The 16,475-nt window shown below is 37.4% G+C and overlaps 3 protein-coding genes across 5 annotated transcripts; 1 reads left to right on the top strand and 2 right to left on the bottom strand.

The window, feature by feature from the left end:
* Nucleotides 1-1,195: 1,195 nt before the first annotated feature.
* LOC137746328 (uncharacterized) lies at nt 1,196-7,752 on the top strand. 2 transcript variants are annotated; one of them, XM_068486413.2, is made up of 15 exons: nt 1,196-1,453; nt 1,743-1,894; nt 2,401-2,468; nt 2,543-2,672; nt 2,796-2,884; nt 2,972-3,122; nt 3,200-3,384; nt 4,173-4,387; nt 4,474-4,572; nt 5,017-5,138; nt 5,590-5,691; nt 6,183-6,292; nt 6,400-6,487; nt 6,860-7,056; nt 7,357-7,752. In XM_068486413.2, the coding sequence occupies exons 2-15, from the start codon at nt 1,796-1,798 to the stop codon at nt 7,583-7,585; spliced, it is 1,884 nt and encodes a 627-aa protein (XP_068342514.2). In that variant the 5' UTR covers nt 1,196-1,453; nt 1,743-1,795; the 3' UTR covers nt 7,586-7,752. The 2 variants fall into 2 exon arrangements, with proteins under 2 accessions (XP_068342514.2, XP_088537392.1); XM_088681266.1 differs by having other exon boundaries at nt 1,273-1,453; nt 1,780-1,894.
* A 404-nt stretch (nt 7,753-8,156) lies between these two features.
* LOC137745587 (arginine-specific demethylase JMJ22) lies at nt 8,157-11,088 on the bottom strand. 2 transcript variants are annotated; one of them, XR_015954129.1, is made up of 3 exons: nt 9,623-11,046; nt 8,669-8,898; nt 8,157-8,575 (listed from the first exon to the last, which is right to left on the bottom strand). XR_015954129.1 is itself a non-coding variant. In XM_068485560.2 (2 exons), exons 1-2 carry the CDS (start codon nt 10,930-10,932, stop codon nt 8,335-8,337), a joined length of 1,551 nt encoding a protein of 516 aa, XP_068341661.2. In that variant the 5' UTR covers nt 10,933-11,088; the 3' UTR covers nt 8,157-8,334. The 2 variants fall into 2 exon arrangements, 1 of the variants encoding a protein (XP_068341661.2); XM_068485560.2 differs by lacking the exon at nt 8,669-8,898 and having other exon boundaries at nt 9,623-11,088.
* Nucleotides 11,089-13,173: 2,085 nt separating this feature from the next.
* Nucleotides 13,174-16,475, bottom strand: LOC137745227 (myosin-binding protein 7). Its single transcript, XM_068485144.2, has 4 exons — nt 16,036-16,475; nt 14,189-15,774; nt 13,973-14,019; nt 13,174-13,656 (listed from the first exon to the last, which is right to left on the bottom strand). Exons 2-4 carry the CDS (start codon nt 15,557-15,559, stop codon nt 13,557-13,559), a joined length of 1,518 nt encoding a protein of 505 aa, XP_068341245.2. The 5' UTR covers nt 15,560-15,774; nt 16,036-16,475; the 3' UTR covers nt 13,174-13,556.

The raw sequence follows: 16,475 nt of genomic DNA, 5'->3' as shown, positions 1-16,475 counted from the left end.
TAATTTAAACAAAAAAAAAAAAAAAAAAAAAAAATCTCACTCCCACATTCTCTATGACTTTCTTCATCTCTCCTTCTATTTCAAAAACAAAAATAAAAAATTTTCTTACACATTTTGTGTGTGACCATATGCTAGTATGGTTTAGTAGAATTCTCCATCCTTATAGCGTAAAATATATGATTGTACTAAAAAAAAGAGGTATTCATCAATTTCCCCCCTGAACTTGTGACCATTAACCAATTTCCCCCCTCAACTTTAATTTTGGCCAATTTCCCCCCTGAACTCTCAGGATTAGTCAATTTCCCCCCTCAACTTTAATTTAGCCAATTTCCCCCCTCAACTCTTATAATTAGTCAATTTGCACCCTACTGTTAATTTTTTAATTTGATCATAATTAAACAAGTGTGTGTAAGAAACTAAATAAGATGTATGTTAATCATGTTCCTATATCTTTATCCTATTACAAATAGATTAAAATTTAGAATTTTACAATTTATCATAGATAATATTATTAGTCATAATAAATCAGTATGGAGTAATTTTATTTGATTTTTTACTATACAAAATTGATAACAAAAAGGATTGATGTGTAAATTTTTGTATGTGAATACAATTTTCTTTATAAAAGTGAAAGCTAAGTTCAAGTAAATTGCGGAGAATTGAGCTTTAGTGAAAAAATGGCTAGTCTATTCATAATTTTCGACTCCTTATTAAGATTAACCCATTTTATTGAAATAGGTTTGATCCATGAGTTTATGATTATTATTTCTTTCTGTTATTGTTTCTTCTTCTACATGCTTTAAACCCGATTCATAACTTTTTCTTATAATCAACCCATGTCACATACTAACTGTATTATATTTTTGTACATTTTACCCTATATTATGCAGGTGAGTTTATGTTAATTTTAGTACTTTGTTGGAAGCTATTAGAAAGATTGAAAATTAAGAAAAGAATAGATGGAAAATTAAAAAAAAAAAAAAATTAACAGTAGGGTGCAAATTGACTAATTTTGAGAGTTGAGGGGGGAAATTGGCCAAATTAAAGTTGAGGGGGGAAATTGACTAATTATGAGAGTTGAGGGGGGAAATTGGCCAAAATTAAAGTTCAGGGGGGAAATTGGCCAATGGTCACAAGTTCAGGGGGGAAATTGATGAATACCTCATAAACGGACACTAACGTCAGATTTGACGCCGTCAGCAACAGGAGGGAAACTCCAAATTGTTCAAACAAAATTCTCAAATCTCTTAACTTTGCCTCATTTTCCCACCAGATTTTCTCTCCTCCCACTCTCTCTCTCTGCATCTTCGGTTTGCCCTACTCTCCGGAACTCGAAAATTTTCGGGGCAAATCGATCGACACGCCGGATTGATTAATCCCGTCCGTCGCTGCGCTGCACTGAGATTTCATCGGCTGCCAATGGCTTTGCCCTGGAAATCTCTCCTTCGCTGAGGTTAGACATTATTCTACCAATCTTCAGATTACAAAATTTCAAGATTTTGACGCAATTAATTTATTTTTGGGTAATTTTACTCAATAGTTGATTAGGATTCATATCGTATTCGATGGTAATCAAGATTGAGATTGGGATAGCTGGAATGGTAATCAAGATCAACTGCTAGATAGGTGAAAGAATTGCAAAAGTGATTTCTTTTTCCTTGGAATTGAGGGTTAGCTAGCTGGGAATTTGAATGGTTTTATTTTACTCATGAATATTGAATCGATTCTCGAACCGTATGTAGGAACTCGAACTGTAAGTAAAAGGTCTGCTGTTAATAGTGTTTGAGACTAACGTATGGCGATGGTTGCTCCACCCGGTTCTCTGCCTCCCACTTCTCTGAAGATTGGTGGTGGGACTTCAACAGTCAAGAGAAAGACACCATCTCAACTGAGAGTAAGTTGTTGAACTCATGGTTTTGCTTCTGTCCGGACTCTGGTCTTCTTATTATTAGCACTTTTGGAGATAGCAGAAATTTATTTAATTGCCTGATTTTAATTCTTATCGTTTCATTGTCTGGATACATTTTTTCAACTTTTTTTGGCTTTTGTCTGGATACATTTTTTTCAACTTTTGGCTGGATATGTAGAGATGCCATCATTGTATCGTCGATCTTCTTATTATTTGGTTATTTTGTTAAACATTTCTGATCAATCTGAAAACAGTTTAAGAGGATCTCTCCTCCTAGGACCCTGTGTTAAGTGGGATTGGCACTGCCGCACTGGGTCATGCGTGTTTTTAAGGCCTAGTGCTACATCTACTTTTTACAAAGCAACACTGATGTACAACTAAGTGCTCTTACACACACAGATTTTAACTGAAGTGGATTTTCAAAAGCTTGGCATATAATTTGACAGGCTATATTAGTAAGAAGGTTCTGATTTATAATGCATGCTTGACAGGGAGAGCAGCGGATGAATGCTGTGGAGATAAGTGATGAATCTCCAGCTCCTTTGCTTGGTTCTACAAAGTAAGATTTCCTTACTTCTTTTCAGGTTTTTTATTGTTGAAAGTCACCGACTTATTTTCTTTCTGCAACATTAGTGAAGCGGAAAATGGGCAAAAGAAACAAGAACTGTCAAGGAATCCTAGATACATTGACATTCGTATGGATGAAGTTTACCCTGCAAAAAAATCTAGGTTCAAGATACTCTCTGGAAAAGAGAATGCTAAGGTTTGCACATAATCTTAAATAGATGTTCTATTTATTTTTCTTGAAAACTGTTTCCCTCTTATTTTACTACTCAATTTTAAATGTGGTTGGTATTGTGCAAAAATACCCTAATATTGTGTTCAGGAAATTAATTCAATGGAGAAACCTAGCAGTGTGAAGAATCTTTCGTTGCTTTCTAATTTGGCTTCCAAGAGGAAACACCAATTTTCTGGGTATGCCTTTATTCCAATATTATCTGGTTTATGAAAAACAGGCACATTCTTATTTTCTTATCAATTCCATCTTTCTTTTCTGGGAAGTCCCCAAAATGTAGATTCTGCTGAACATACTGAAGAAGGCGCGGCAAAAGTTTTTCGAACTATTGAAAAGTGTAGTCAAACTACTTTCCGTAGTGTTACTGAGCTTTCATCAGGCGGTGACAGATTATCAGACTTTGCAGCTGTCGATGTGGTATACTTAGTAGCCTTTCCTTTTATCTACATAGTTAAAAGAATCTGTTATTAACAGTTTTATGCTAATTTTAACAGGATAAAGCGTTAAAAGGAATAGATGCCCAGGAATCTACAATTGGCTCATCTGCTTATATTTCTGAAAGAAGTGGCAATCCTACATCACCTGGTTTCAGTGACTTTTGCTTGCCTGATGGAAAGGTTCCTCTGGATTTTACTTTGAAAAGTAGTATGCGGGTGGTGTCCTCTTCCCCAGTGAATTGGTAAGTGTACAACTGCTATAAAATCTGTTTAGTTTTCATTTCTGTTATTTAGTCTTGAGTTTGTATCTCCGTGGTTGATTACAAAGTTTTGTATTCTTTTAGAATTGCTAGTAAAATGTGTTTATTAAAAAGACAGTTAGTTTAGTTTCCAGTGCTTAAGACAGGACGTTCACTAATTTTTCATTCCTTTTGATTTGTTATTCTCTCCCAATGCTTGGTTAAATTCTTTAGGTGCATGCATAAGACACTGAACTAAGATGACCCGTAGTGTATGTTCACTTGTTTTGTCATGATCATGTTTATAAGTTTTCAACCTAATCAGGTATCTTCAGTCTAATTTCACTTTAATAATATTGAAGATGGGGTGCAAATATGTGACATTTTACTTAAACATTCTTGAAGACAGTCTGGAAAGTGTTAGAAAAATGAATTTTTAGCATATAAGGCATTGGCCACTGCTGATGTCTTGGTCAAATCATCAAATTATGCTTATGGATGGTTCATATACAAATATTATATTAAAAGAATTGCCCAGATGCAAGTATCATATGGATTCAAGCCATACATTAATTTTTATTAGTAAATAAATGATTAAAAAAATAGGTAGTGCAAACATGAGGAAACTGCCCATATCATTTGTCTTTAGAGTTTAAATTTACCAACATACTATGCTCCTGCCACACCCATACTCTGCTAATGTTGTGGTTACTTCTATTCGTTTTGATTGGTTACTGTTGGCAGGATGTTGGTAATTGATTATTCAGGTTATGTTGTTTTCACATTTTTAGGATTCATAGGACAATAGCGTGCGGTGCCTACACTAGTATGCCGAATCTCAAGTTCCAATCCGATCATTATCAGGATCAAAATATGAGCCGTGGCTCAGGGTTCATATCTAATTCCCAAGTCATTAGTTCTAAACAATTATATTCGTGGGTTTACCCTCAATCTACCTTACCGCCTTCTCTCATACAAGTTTTGACATCATCAACAGCTGAGGGAGGTGCGCTACATAAGCTTTTAGTATACTGTTATTCCCAATGTATCTTTTTCCTGAAATGTTTTCATCAATCATTTTCCCCTTTGCAGTGGAAACAGAATTCTTGAGAAAACGACAGGTAGCATGGGATGACTCATTTCAGAGTCTATACTACATGCTTCGTAATGGTACCTGTGATATCTTTTATGGTAATTACTCTTGCCTGTATATTATGTTTTTTCAAGCCACTTTCGCTTATGTTTTGACTATATATGTACTACTTTCGGACGAATTACTATCATTGATTGTGAGTTGTTTCTCTCTCCTGAGGTACCCATCCTTCTTGGAGTGGGGATACATATGTATTCTGTCTTATTCAATCTACAAAGGTTGATTTCTCCCTTTGTGTTATGGTAGTGTTTGCATGATGACACTTGTAATTAGAATTATAACCATCAAACAGAAAACAATTTTATATTTGTTTTATTATTATTATTTTTTAAATTTCAGCTTGCCATTCATATCAAGAAGGCATAAACTTCCCTTTCCGGAGTCTTGTGCTCCATCGCAATATCTTTGAACCAATTAGTTTCCTATTTTTCTTTCCACATGGACTCCACACTGATTGCTGTTTACATGTACAATTCTTCTAGTGTGTACTCCATATTTTGTGGTAATGTTCACGGCTTGTAATGTCTCTGTGGGCTCAAAACGCATCAGCAATGCTTATATCTCCCAGTCAACAAGAGCCATACGATCATTGTTAAGAGAGCATGTAAGTTTTACTTGTAGTATTTCTCAAAACTTTGTTTTTTTTTTTCTTTAATTTGTACTTTTGTTGTAATGCTTACTGCATTTACAGAAAGAAGTCTTGTTTAGATGTAATCTATGTCATTTTTCATTTGAACATTTTTCTCTTGCATTTAGATATTCACTAAGTTACTAGATGAAAGTCATAAATCATTGAACTGAATAAATTAACTAGGGTTCCAATTTATGGCTTCTACCTTTTCCTCTTACAAAGTCTTTGAAAATGTATATAACACTTGAGCTGCAAGCTTTTGCTCTTGGTTCAATATTGCTTTTCATACACAATTATGGACCATGGCTAATTTCTGAAGGTTAAGCCTTTTCTGTGTGGTGTGTTTTTATATCAGGATGGACCTTGTACTGCCCTTTTGTCTATCATTTCTGACATTTTTTTCACTTGACAATATTGCCATTAGGATGTTTCTTTCTCTATGCCTCTTTGCCGTTCTAAACTAGAGCAAGTCACTCCAGATGTTCTTGTTGAGCTCTCAGAGATGGAGAAACAGAATTTTGGCCAGGTTAATATCTGTTGTTCTTCCCATTTGCAGTTTGTACTAGTTTTTCTTATCTGATTGTAGGCATGGTGAGGGTCGTGGAATACCTTTACCTGCCTTTTGTGGGATTTGATGGCGAATAAGACGTGGTGCTATATTGTTCTACTGATCTGGGTATACTGGGCAGCAGTTTCTGTTTTTATCCACCATTTGATAGTTAAAACTTTGGGTAGTTTAAGAGAAAAAGGAAAGAAAAGTTATGTCAGTCTTATACTCGACAATGTGATTTGTATCATTCCAACTATTATTATTAGACAATGTGATTTGTATCATTCATCTCAAACCCTTCTTCTTTAAAAGATATTACTGGAAGGATGGTTTTGCATCTCAGACCATTTGCATCCGTCATATGTGTGTATTTGGTTTACTCATGCCATTTTCAGGTCTTGGCTTACAAGTTTCAAATATCACTTTTTTGCTCCACTTATTTGTGCCCCCATTTAAAATTGTTGCAGACACGGCGCTTGAGTTCCTCTTCTGATATAGATAATACCCCAGAATCATTGCTAGTTTTCAATGGCAATAAAGATGTACATGGAGTGTTCGATATTTTGTTAAATTATAGGTATGTTATACTTACTTTTCAATTCCATGTCATCTGGCTAAATTGATTAAATATGTATTTTGGATCCTTATCATCTCACTCTACCTTGCTTCTGGTTTCATGTTAAGGTCGTTGTTGACTGCTTTAGTGGTAATGGATGTCCCTGTATTATATTCACCTGTGCCGTTTCAGAATGCTGCCATTTCTTCTCCAGAGGTGAGTGCGAAAAATGTTTGGGGTTCCTTAGCACCATTAATTGTTGTGCCAGGGACTGTACCTAGACAACAGAGTCAGCATGTCTTGTTACCAAAAACCTGAATTCTACGTCTGTTTGAGAATGTGCTTTTGGTTGGAGCTTCATGCTTGCCAGTGCTATTATAACGTATTAGAGTGAAGTCCTGATTTAAAGCGCATCACAGATAGTGACTCGTTGGCCCTATGTTGTAACCTAATATAGTTCCCAGACTTATGGAGAGAACAATTTCCCGCTCCCCCCTTCCATTTGTTCTGAATGTGCCTACTTGCCTTCATTACGCTGCAATGTTCTCAGAAATACTAATGGAACTTCTTACTGTACCCTTTTTCCAGATTAAATGCACGGAATTGAAAAGAGCAGACCATATTGTTGCTCCCAAAAAGACCACCACAAAAGATGATGGATCCATGCAAGGCTCATCAGCTGGTCTCTGCTCGAGTGTTGAAATTAAGGATGCATATCTTCCACCATGGATTATTTGCAGCCTATGTGCCCTTTTGGGTTCTGAAGGGAGAAGCTTTGAGGCGAGGTAAACATTAACGTGATTCAAGTTTTATATGAACCTTTATGCATTAATGCTCAGAGTTCGTTAGGTTTATCCATGATTTAGTGTGCACCAAGTTCCGTAAGTAGATGAATACCCACAAATTTAAGGCCAAGTGAAACGATGGATTTCGCTATACCTTTGGATGCCATGCTGCATTGAGCCTATCTCCAATCTGGAGTTTGTTACAGCTTGCACTACACTAGTCTGCATTCAGTTGGCATTATCACGCTAATCCAATATCGATCTTAACTAGTTCTTTTATTTGATTTGACCTGCTTCCAGCTTTATGAACGAACCTTCATCAATCGGGTTGAATGTTGCTGTAGAAGCAGTTCATGAGAAATCTGATCGTCCTGATGTGCCAGCTGAAGACTTGCACAAAAGCTCCTCTACTTTTGGTATTCCAGAAGCCATCGTTACGTCTCACTTGCATTTGGGTTTCTTGAAAACTTTGAAGTTCTCAAATGGTTGTTATTCAGCTTCCCTTTCTCCTACCTTGGAAATCGACTAGAAATACAGTCGTATATTTTCGCCACGGTGATGGTTGATATCATTCTTTGATCCTAACTTAATTTCTCTGTACTTTAATTTGGTACACCATCTAATTTTGAACCGATCTGTAAGATTTGTTTTACCAGTTTAATACCGAATGGTTTTATTGACAGAACTTATGAGAAATTTGCCAGCTATTTGGATGTTTTCCTAGTTATTCTCCCTGTGGAGGAATAAAACGCCTCAATAAAATGTCCAGTTTCTCCCTGTGAATGGCTGAGACTGACTATAACAGAGTTAACGTGCGAGTGGAAATACCGAAATGCTCCTCAAAGAGCTGGCCAAATCCCCATTTGGGATACTTTTAAGGACTTACACGGCATAGGTACATACGCAATATGGCATTTTGTGCCAACGACACAAAGACATGTAAGTTTCTCCATATGATGTATCGATGGCACAGGTGCGTCACCACGGTGACATGTAAGTTATTTCTCGATGGCGGCTTGGCAGTATCAAGCTTTCATTATGTTGAACCGACTTTATTCAAGTACATGTTCGTGAGTTTCCTAAAGTTATGGCCAAGCAAGTTCCTAGTGAATTTGATATTTGAAAATTGGGAACAATAAGAAGGTACAAGCTCATATGGTCAACGAATGAAATACAACAATGTCAAACCAATAAAATTAGTGTCAAAATTGTTCTTTTCTGATTTCTTCTTCTGGAGGAAGGACTAGTTGGATTTTCTGTATTTGTGGTCTCTTTCGTCTAGAAAGAGAACTTGAAAGCACCGGCCTGTGAATCCGTAACTGAATCCCAGAAGGATGATTTTTTCTGCTGGGCATTCTTCTCCTCTGCTTTCAGAGTCAGGAGATCGATAGTTCCGGGAAAAGAAGCCTCAATGGCATTTTTAAACTTGTCATACAAATTCACTCGATCTCTGGTTCCGGATACCAGAGTGCTGGCATTTGGCCTCTTAAGAAAATCCAAGACGTTCAACAAATTTCTCCTGCAAATGCAAAAAAAGCCAGGTAACTAACGGCAAACCACCCTTTTCTGTTCCAAAACAGTGGATATTATGAATGGTCAGTGCAATGCAGACCCTTATCCTGCCAATACGATGTTAAGAAATACAACCTGAACTGTTTTACGTGTTATTTGGGTTCTTTTTGGAGTTCCATTTTCATCTGAAGCTACATATAGCTGTAAGAATCTTTGTACACGTTGACATAGTTTTCCTGTCAACATGATGTATCTATTTGCTAAAACAATTCTGCTTTCTCCCATATGCTTGAATTCAAATACCTATTTGTCATAAGCCACACGACACACCTGCTCCACATCGTTATATCCACAGTGAACTAATTGCTCAGAAGTACAAAACATTAGGGCAGGAGTAATTAAAAAGTTTTACTTTTTTAGAAATGTGGGATCAAGAATATACACAACCCTTATGATTCACTAACTTCATCTCCGTCAAGCCTATTAGACATCTTTCAGTTTCGTAATAGTTTTAACAGATTTAACTTGACCGATGAAGCCTCTACTTCAAGCATCTTTATGTAAACTAAATCTATTTGCTTTCTTATCAACACAGCAGAAAGATATCAAATACCCCTCCTTTAAAAGAATCTTCTTCAAATTGCATGGTTAAAGTTACTCCAAAGGAAACAAATTCGGTAATCACACAACGGGAAAAACAAAGAATCAAACAACCAGCATTCAGGACTACTTAAAAGTATTATACTTTTGTACCCCTAGGACTACGGCCATGATTCAAGCATCTACGAATTTCTCATCACAGCCTAGGGCTGCGGCAATTTAGGGTATATCATTTACTGCTTCTTAAATCACTCAATGAGAAATATCACAATTGAATGCTTAAAATTTCACCTAATAATCCCCTAAATTCACAGGGTTTCCACGTGGGCTTCGAAAAATGGTGTTATGTAATCTGTTCTTTTAATACATAGTACGAGCAGAGAGTTCACCATTATAACAAGCAAAACAACAAAAAGTTATAGACTATGAACCATAAGTTATATAAGAACAATACCTGCTAACATAATTCTGTGTAATGGCAATTGATTCCTCCAAGTTGATAACCAGATGCCACCATCCACGAGGTACAAAAATCACCTCCCCAGCCTTACAAATGCATTCAATGGGTTTCTTCTTCCAAGTCTTTGTTGCACCATAGAAGTTCATGAACCATTCTATTATTGAAACAGGACATGCCACCTCAGCTCCATCTGGACTGGGATGCACCCCGGGAGGAACCACATCAGGAGGAAACAACACCCACTTCTTTGACCCCGTGATCACTGCATTCCAAGCAGAAGTCGAATTAGGATCAATGTGGAATGATGAACCTGACCCAGCTGGTCCAATTATTATCCATCTATAATCTGGCCTCTCATTGCCCAAAACACCAAATAAGTCCTCCCTAAAGTAGACCGGAACTTCGTATTCAGAACCCAAAGTTGCAACTTTTTCTCCGAATTTTGGGTCAAATAAATACAGCGGCCTCTCTTCCCTCGCCTGATCAGCATACCGAAAATAGTCCCCAAGCTTCATCAGCACTGGCCCAACCAAAAATTGAACATCACTACACAATTGAACTAAATAATCCCTATCCCATTTCGCCAATGCAACCCAGTTATCCATACACCCTTCCAACAGCACCGGCTTATTCGGTTCCTCAAAATCTGAAATGAACTCCTCAACCGAAATTCCCTTTCTCCTGATTATATTATCCCTTTCAAGCCACTCGGGTTTCATCTCAAGATTGGCACAAAGCCAGCTCTGGAAGAGATAGTCAGAATAAAAGTCCCTAACTCTCAAACCCGAAACACGGATACTTGACACATCAAACGAAGGGTAATGAGCAGCAATGTAAGTAGATTTCCAAGACCCATTATACAAAAGCCTACCCTTTAGATCATCCAACACAAGGTTCCTCCAGAGGGGCTCATGATTTGCAAAAACATAAAAAGATCTGCTCACAGTGGCCAAAACCCCCAAGTGGGTCCCACCCAAAAGCCCCAAAATCTCAAGAACAAGCTCATCTGTTAGGGTTTGGAGATTACCTAATCCAGTGTTCCTTGAGTTGACAGAACCTGGGCTGAGGTAGAGATTACCCAGTGGCTGAACTCCATGGGAGCTCGATGGAGCTGAGGCCTTGAGATTGAAACCTTCTTCAAAATCTTCATCTTCTTCTTCTTCCTCTAATTCTTGGTAGTTTTTGGAAATGGGGTTTTGTTTTGTGGATACAGATTTGGTTGTTTTCTTGTTTTTGGATTTAGTTTTCTTCTTCTTCCTGATGGATTTGATCCTTTGGGACAATAGGGTTTTGCAGCTAAGCATTGGAGAACGGAGAGGGTTTTTGCTGAAACTGGACAACGGCTGAGTGATGGGGCAGGGTTTTTAGCTAGAGCGCGACGATTTTTTTTTGGTTCATTTTAAAGAAAAAAGAATATTTGTAAAAGAAAACTAATAAAGGGTAACGGACCGCAGAAGAAGAACAACTTATATGGTACGGTTACGCTCTTATATGATGTTTTATGTTAATAAAAAAAGATATGTAGACAAAATTTATATGTCTTTACTTTATTGGCACGGAATGCTACCATGTTGATGTAACTATGCCATGTAAGTTCTCCGTGATAGATCTATTACGAATTATTTTTATTGTGCCATTTAGTACTGCAATTTAATGGTATTCTTCTCCATTTATAATATATCTTTGTATAAAAAGAAAAGTTTTGATGTACTAGTTGTAGTAGAACACGTTGTAACCGCATTTTTTCACACAAAACACATGTGAAATGTCTTAAATACCCCTATTTGTATACCATGTTAAACAACAACACGATCGACAATTAAGATTTTGCACTTGGAGTATCGAATGGACCTAAAGGTTGTCGATCATGTTGAGTATTCATAGGCATTTTAGATATTTATCGTGTGAAAATTCATGTTTATCATGTCATGTCGGTCAAATAAACTTTCCCATAAAAATTAAAATTGTTCTATAACCTTCAATTTCCCAAATCAAAAACCCCTCTTGAACAACGTAGTAGATTTGTGGTAGGGAAAAATAAATATGACACTACTACGATCTTATAGGTCGAACTTGTCCCCCACAACATCGTCTTGACTCTTAGAAGCCGTATGGTGATTTTTGGGACCAAAAATCCCACATTGGAATGTTATCATATTTTTCCACAAAGCCACGAGAGAGAACTTAATTGTTATGATTATGTTAAAATTAATCTAGGTATGTTAAAATTCTGACCCTCCCAAACTAATCTAGATATGTTAAAATTCGAACTAAAACAATAGAAAGGAAGATAATTAGTTACCCCTCAATGAAAACAAACCTCTTTTTAGGATTTCTTAAATCATCTACTCGAGATATTTTAGAACATCAGGCGGTACATCATATGTTATAATTTAAGTGAAGGATATTAAAAAGTATACATTAAAATGGGACATTTTAAGCTCGTCATTCACTTATATTATAACACGTGCTGTACCACATTGTTCTTAATTGTTCCCTTTTATTCTTTCTTCTTTTATGGTGCCGCTATTGAAGGAATGAGATTCATATTTTCTTCTACAAAACAATATTCTAAGCTACTTTAATTCTATGAGAAGGAGATTTTTACTTGGTACAAAAAGACGAGCACATTGATCTGACTAATTGGTTTAGCCACACATGCTATTTTTGGTAAAACAAAATTCAAAACTATTCTCATTTACGAAAATAAGAAGATTTAGTATTGGTTGGATTTAATACTCTCTAGAAAAAAGGATGAGTTGTCATGAGGAATATGTCTTAAGGTTGAAAAAATGTGCTCACCCACCCACCATTGGCTGCCTTGCCATTGAACTGGTCAATGAGAATGGTCAAACAATGTGCTCCTCTAACCTTATTAAACTTAATCAGTATGTTTAGTAACAAGATTAATTCAGCAGGCTACAGTTTGTCTTCAGTATGTCCGACTTTTTATCCACTAGATTGTTAGTTGAGGAAATAAAAAAATGTCTTTCCCTAATTCATTTTTTGACAGTTCATTTTTCGTACTACTAAGTAGTTCTAACTATTGACGAAAATTATTAAAAACCATCTACAACATAAAACCAAAGTGAAAAAGTGCAATTAGAAAACGAGTGCTAGGTCAACTATGTAAGACAACTTAATACCGTGTTCTAATCTCCTCCGGTAAATTAAAGTAGTTTAGAACAAGAAATCACTGTCCAAATCTGACATGAAAGCATCTGAAAACGTACAATTGAAACTTGGGGAAATCTTACCTTAATTTTGACAAAGTTGACAAAAAAAAAAGCAATTATGACAAAGTGAAAGACAGTACACATGGCCCTATCAAACCAGCATTATTAAAACAAAGCAAACCAACTGATTTGTTAAAAGCACTTTTGCGTGGTGGTGGTCCAAAAAAGCATATCCACTCATGCTTTAGAGAGCAGTTGGGTTTCAAAGAGGAATAATACAGGGGTAAATGACCAAATTATATTCCAACAAGAACCAAGATTTTGAAATCCCTTTATGGTAAAACCGTAAAAACCTGCAAAAACTAGGGCTAAAAGAATAAGCCTATTGCATATTTTGAATTGGAAATCAATCATACAAGCATCTGCAATGTACAGGAGAGGACTGTCGAATGACACAGCTTTGAGCTGAATTCCAAGGAACCATATATGAGATCAAGCACGCTCAAAACATCGCCACGGTTCGTCGGTCAGCCAGAAAATTACACTCAAACCCCCAGGAAGAGAAAAATTGAATCAAAACAACATTCTGCACATAAACCCAAATTCAGCAGCACAACCAACCAAGCCAGGAAAAGAATGCCGAACCTACTTGTAGAACCCAAATTCTGCACATAAAATGCCCTTTGGTACGTGTGTGTCCACATGTGAGCATAGCTTTCAATATGGATATGACGGATGTTTGCTAACTGGTTTTACACTTGTGTACTTGTAAGACATCTCCACTGCCTTACATGGGGACCCTTGTCTAGAAGCATAAGCAAACCCACATTGGCTGATAGCCCAAACATATGCCTGAAATTATGTTCAAAGATATTAGAAAACGATAATATGGCCATAAACAACCAGCAATGCGAGAAAAAAAACCAGAGTGCCGTGGATATACATCATAGTGAGACTAGAATTATTTGTTTCAAATTATTCTTCTGCATAGCTTATAATTGTTGCTGTAAACAGTGCTTGTTGCCTAGATGGGCATGCCTTCGTCTTTTCCAAATTATAACATGCATTGGTTCTCATTTCGTCAACAAAATGATCGTGTCAGTTGTATAACAAAGGTAAAACTACTGATTTATATTTGTTCTGATAGTAAGAAGTATGAGCTACATACTTGCTTCGGCGCGCCCTCCTTCTCCAGAAAACAAAGGACATGATCCACTGAACACAACAATTAAACAGACAACTAGTGTTAATACATAATGGTCCATGGAAACGATAATGTTGATAGCATTCTCTGGCTCAAACATAAGAATAAATGAAAATAATCAACCATGTAGCACTATTAGAAATTAAATTTCAATTGCCAATAGATGAAATCCAAAATTACCTTAAAAACAGACATGAAAGAAAAGCTTCTAACGGGAGATGGTTTCTTCACAATCATTTGTTTCTCTGGTGACATATCTTTACACAAATGTTGAGCTATTTCTTTAAGCAATACCAGTTGAGCTTTATCCGTTCGCATCGAAAGCATTGCCTGCCTCATTGACTCCCTGTCAGCCTCAAGTGCCTGAAGCCTCATATAGAGCTTCATGACATCAGGATCCTCAAAATCAGGCCCAGTCAGTCCCCTCGAAGTTACTCCCGATTTGACTTCTCTATAACCATTGCAAGGTGCTCCGTTGTGAACAGAGTCAATGGTATAAATTCTGTCACTCGTGTCGTCTCCAACTTCTGATATATTATCAAACTTTCTTGTGTTTGGGTAGTCCTCAGACTGTGAGACATAGTCTGCCTTCCTGAAGCTGCTGTTATATCTAGGAGATTCAGCAAAATCTGGACCAGTTTCTTTAACCGTATACACAGTTGAGTCACTTGAATGTCTTCCGGAATGTCTTGACCGCCGAGGAGAATGGCCAACCACCACCTTTTCAAAAATGTTCTTGGAACCTGAAAAATCCCCTCCCATCGGACCGCCGCCCGGACTCCTCTCCATCTGATGGAGCCTGCTTTCCAAATTTCTCAAATGCTCGCTCCCACGAGGGGTCTCATCAAATGCATATTTCTCAATATCTGCATCATCATCGCACTCCAATGCACCTTGCGTCTCATTTATTTTACATTTCAAAGGTGGGTATTCATATGTGGGCGTTGTCGGAAGTTCATACTGGGCTTCAAAGTCACCCACACTCTGGATACGGCTAAAGGAACCATTCTCACCCTCTGCCTCAGACTCCGTGAGCCCATAACTCATCATTCTATGCTTATAGGCCTGCGCTTCACACGTGAGTGCCTGAATCGCCTGTTCTCTCTTATACAGCAAATCTTCCAGTGCCAAAAGCTCCTGCTGGTCATGTGACATCTTCTCCTCAACGAAACACTTGAATTGCCGGGCCTCCATCTGTATTTCAGCCTTCTCCCCCTGCAACCTCAATATCATTGACATAGCCTCATTGGCAGCGGATGATGAAGCATTCCTCTCCTCGTCCAGCTCAGTATACAAATCTTGTATCGTGTTCTGCTGGCTACTAAGCGTCTCGCGTAGTGCAACACATTCGTTCTCCATTTGGACTCGTGCATTATAATAAAGTTCAATCCCGGGTATAAAGAAACGGTTACCATCCTCAAACTCGCCATACTTTCTCTTTACAGACCGAAGCCAAGTCCCCCCTGAAGAAACACTCACCAACGAACAACTACATTCACAATTACAACATTTCACCGTCGGCCTTGAGGATGGAAATGCTTCTGAATCCATAGAGCAACGTGCATCCAAAATTCAACCAATTCAAGATCAGCGACCGTAAATTCGACTATTTGAACAAACCAACCATCTAAATATCAAAAATCTTATCCTGGAGCTGTCAAATCCTCTCTCTATGAATCCAAGACCTTCAACAATTTTCCCTCCCTTCCTGCACTCCAACTACGAGCTATCGTCCCTCTCAGATCAACAATCCACACATAAAACTCCTAAAAAGCAAAATTTCCAACAATATTAAAACTAAAAATACCAAAATAAATTCTGTTTTGCCTTAATTTAAAAAAAAATTTACCAAAAATGAATAGCTACCATCAAGCATGCATAAAAATTACACTTTCCCCAAAAATCTGGGAAGAAATTGAAAATTTACCTATTGGAGGATTAGGAAACTGAAGATACAAATTTTCCCAGAAAATTCCATTGAATTAACAGAGTCGCAGAGAGAGAGGGATGGGGAGAGGGAGAATTACCTTGGACGAGCTTGAAGAACAAAAAACCGTTCAAAGTCGCGGAGAGCAGGAGGTGCAGGCCAAATTTTCCCGGAAAAAAGTTTTTTCCCGAGAAAACTTAGGATCTGAAGAGGAACGAAGGACAAAAAACAGGAAAATAAAAATGAAAACGAAAAAAGGCCGAGCTGTAAAAAATAATTTTTTCGCCCCCACCCGCGCTCCCGGGGCTGTTTGGAGGGAAAGAAAATCGAAGAGAAAGAGAGAGAAAATTAAGCAAACCCTAGATTTTTTGTTATTTAAAATTTTTTTGCCCTCTTTGTTTTTTAATCGTCTCGAATTTCGTGACGTCGCTTGAAGAGAGAGAGAGACGGACGGTTTGATTGGATTTTCTCATTGAGGACCTGCCTGGTTCTGTTTGTTTGTTTGGGGGACGGAGGCAGCTTTTGTCCAACCTCTCCAAC

The sequence above is a fragment of the Pyrus communis genome, chromosome 12 (assembly GCF_041283825.1).
Source record: "Pyrus communis isolate YQ-2024b chromosome 12, ASM4128382v1, whole genome shotgun sequence".
Taxonomy (NCBI): Eukaryota; Viridiplantae; Streptophyta; class Magnoliopsida; order Rosales; family Rosaceae; genus Pyrus; species Pyrus communis.
Note: the sequence above shows the minus strand (reverse complement) of the source record. Positions and strands in the feature narration are given on the sequence as shown.

Excerpts from the sequence above, each read along its gene's own strand:
- LOC137745227 (XM_068485144.2), bottom strand. The coding sequence starts at position 15,559 with ATGGATTCAGAAGCATTTCCATCCTCAAGGCCGACGGTGAAATGTTGT. Across the intron at positions 14,020-14,188 it reads CTTTCATGTCTGTTTTTAAG|TGGATCATGTCCTTTGTTTT; the intron begins GTAATTTTGGAT and ends TGTTGTGTTCAG. Across the intron at positions 13,657-13,972 it reads AGGAGGGCGCGCCGAAGCAA|GCATATGTTTGGGCTATCAG; the intron begins GTATGTAGCTCA and ends ACATAATTTCAG.
- LOC137746328 (XM_068486413.2), top strand. The coding sequence starts at position 1,796 with ATGGCGATGGTTGCTCCACCCGGTTCTCTGCCTCCCACTTCTCTGAAG. Across the intron at positions 2,673-2,795 it reads CTGGAAAAGAGAATGCTAAG|GAAATTAATTCAATGGAGAA; the intron begins GTTTGCACATAA and ends TATTGTGTTCAG. Across the intron at positions 4,388-4,473 it reads ATCATCAACAGCTGAGGGAG|TGGAAACAGAATTCTTGAGA; the intron begins GTGCGCTACATA and ends TCCCCTTTGCAG.
- LOC137745587 (XM_068485560.2), bottom strand. The coding sequence starts at position 10,932 with ATGCTTAGCTGCAAAACCCTATTGTCCCAAAGGATCAAATCCATCAGG. Across the intron at positions 8,576-9,622 it reads ACACAGAATTATGTTAGCAG|GAGAAATTTGTTGAACGTCT; the intron begins GTATTGTTCTTA and ends TTGCATTTGCAG.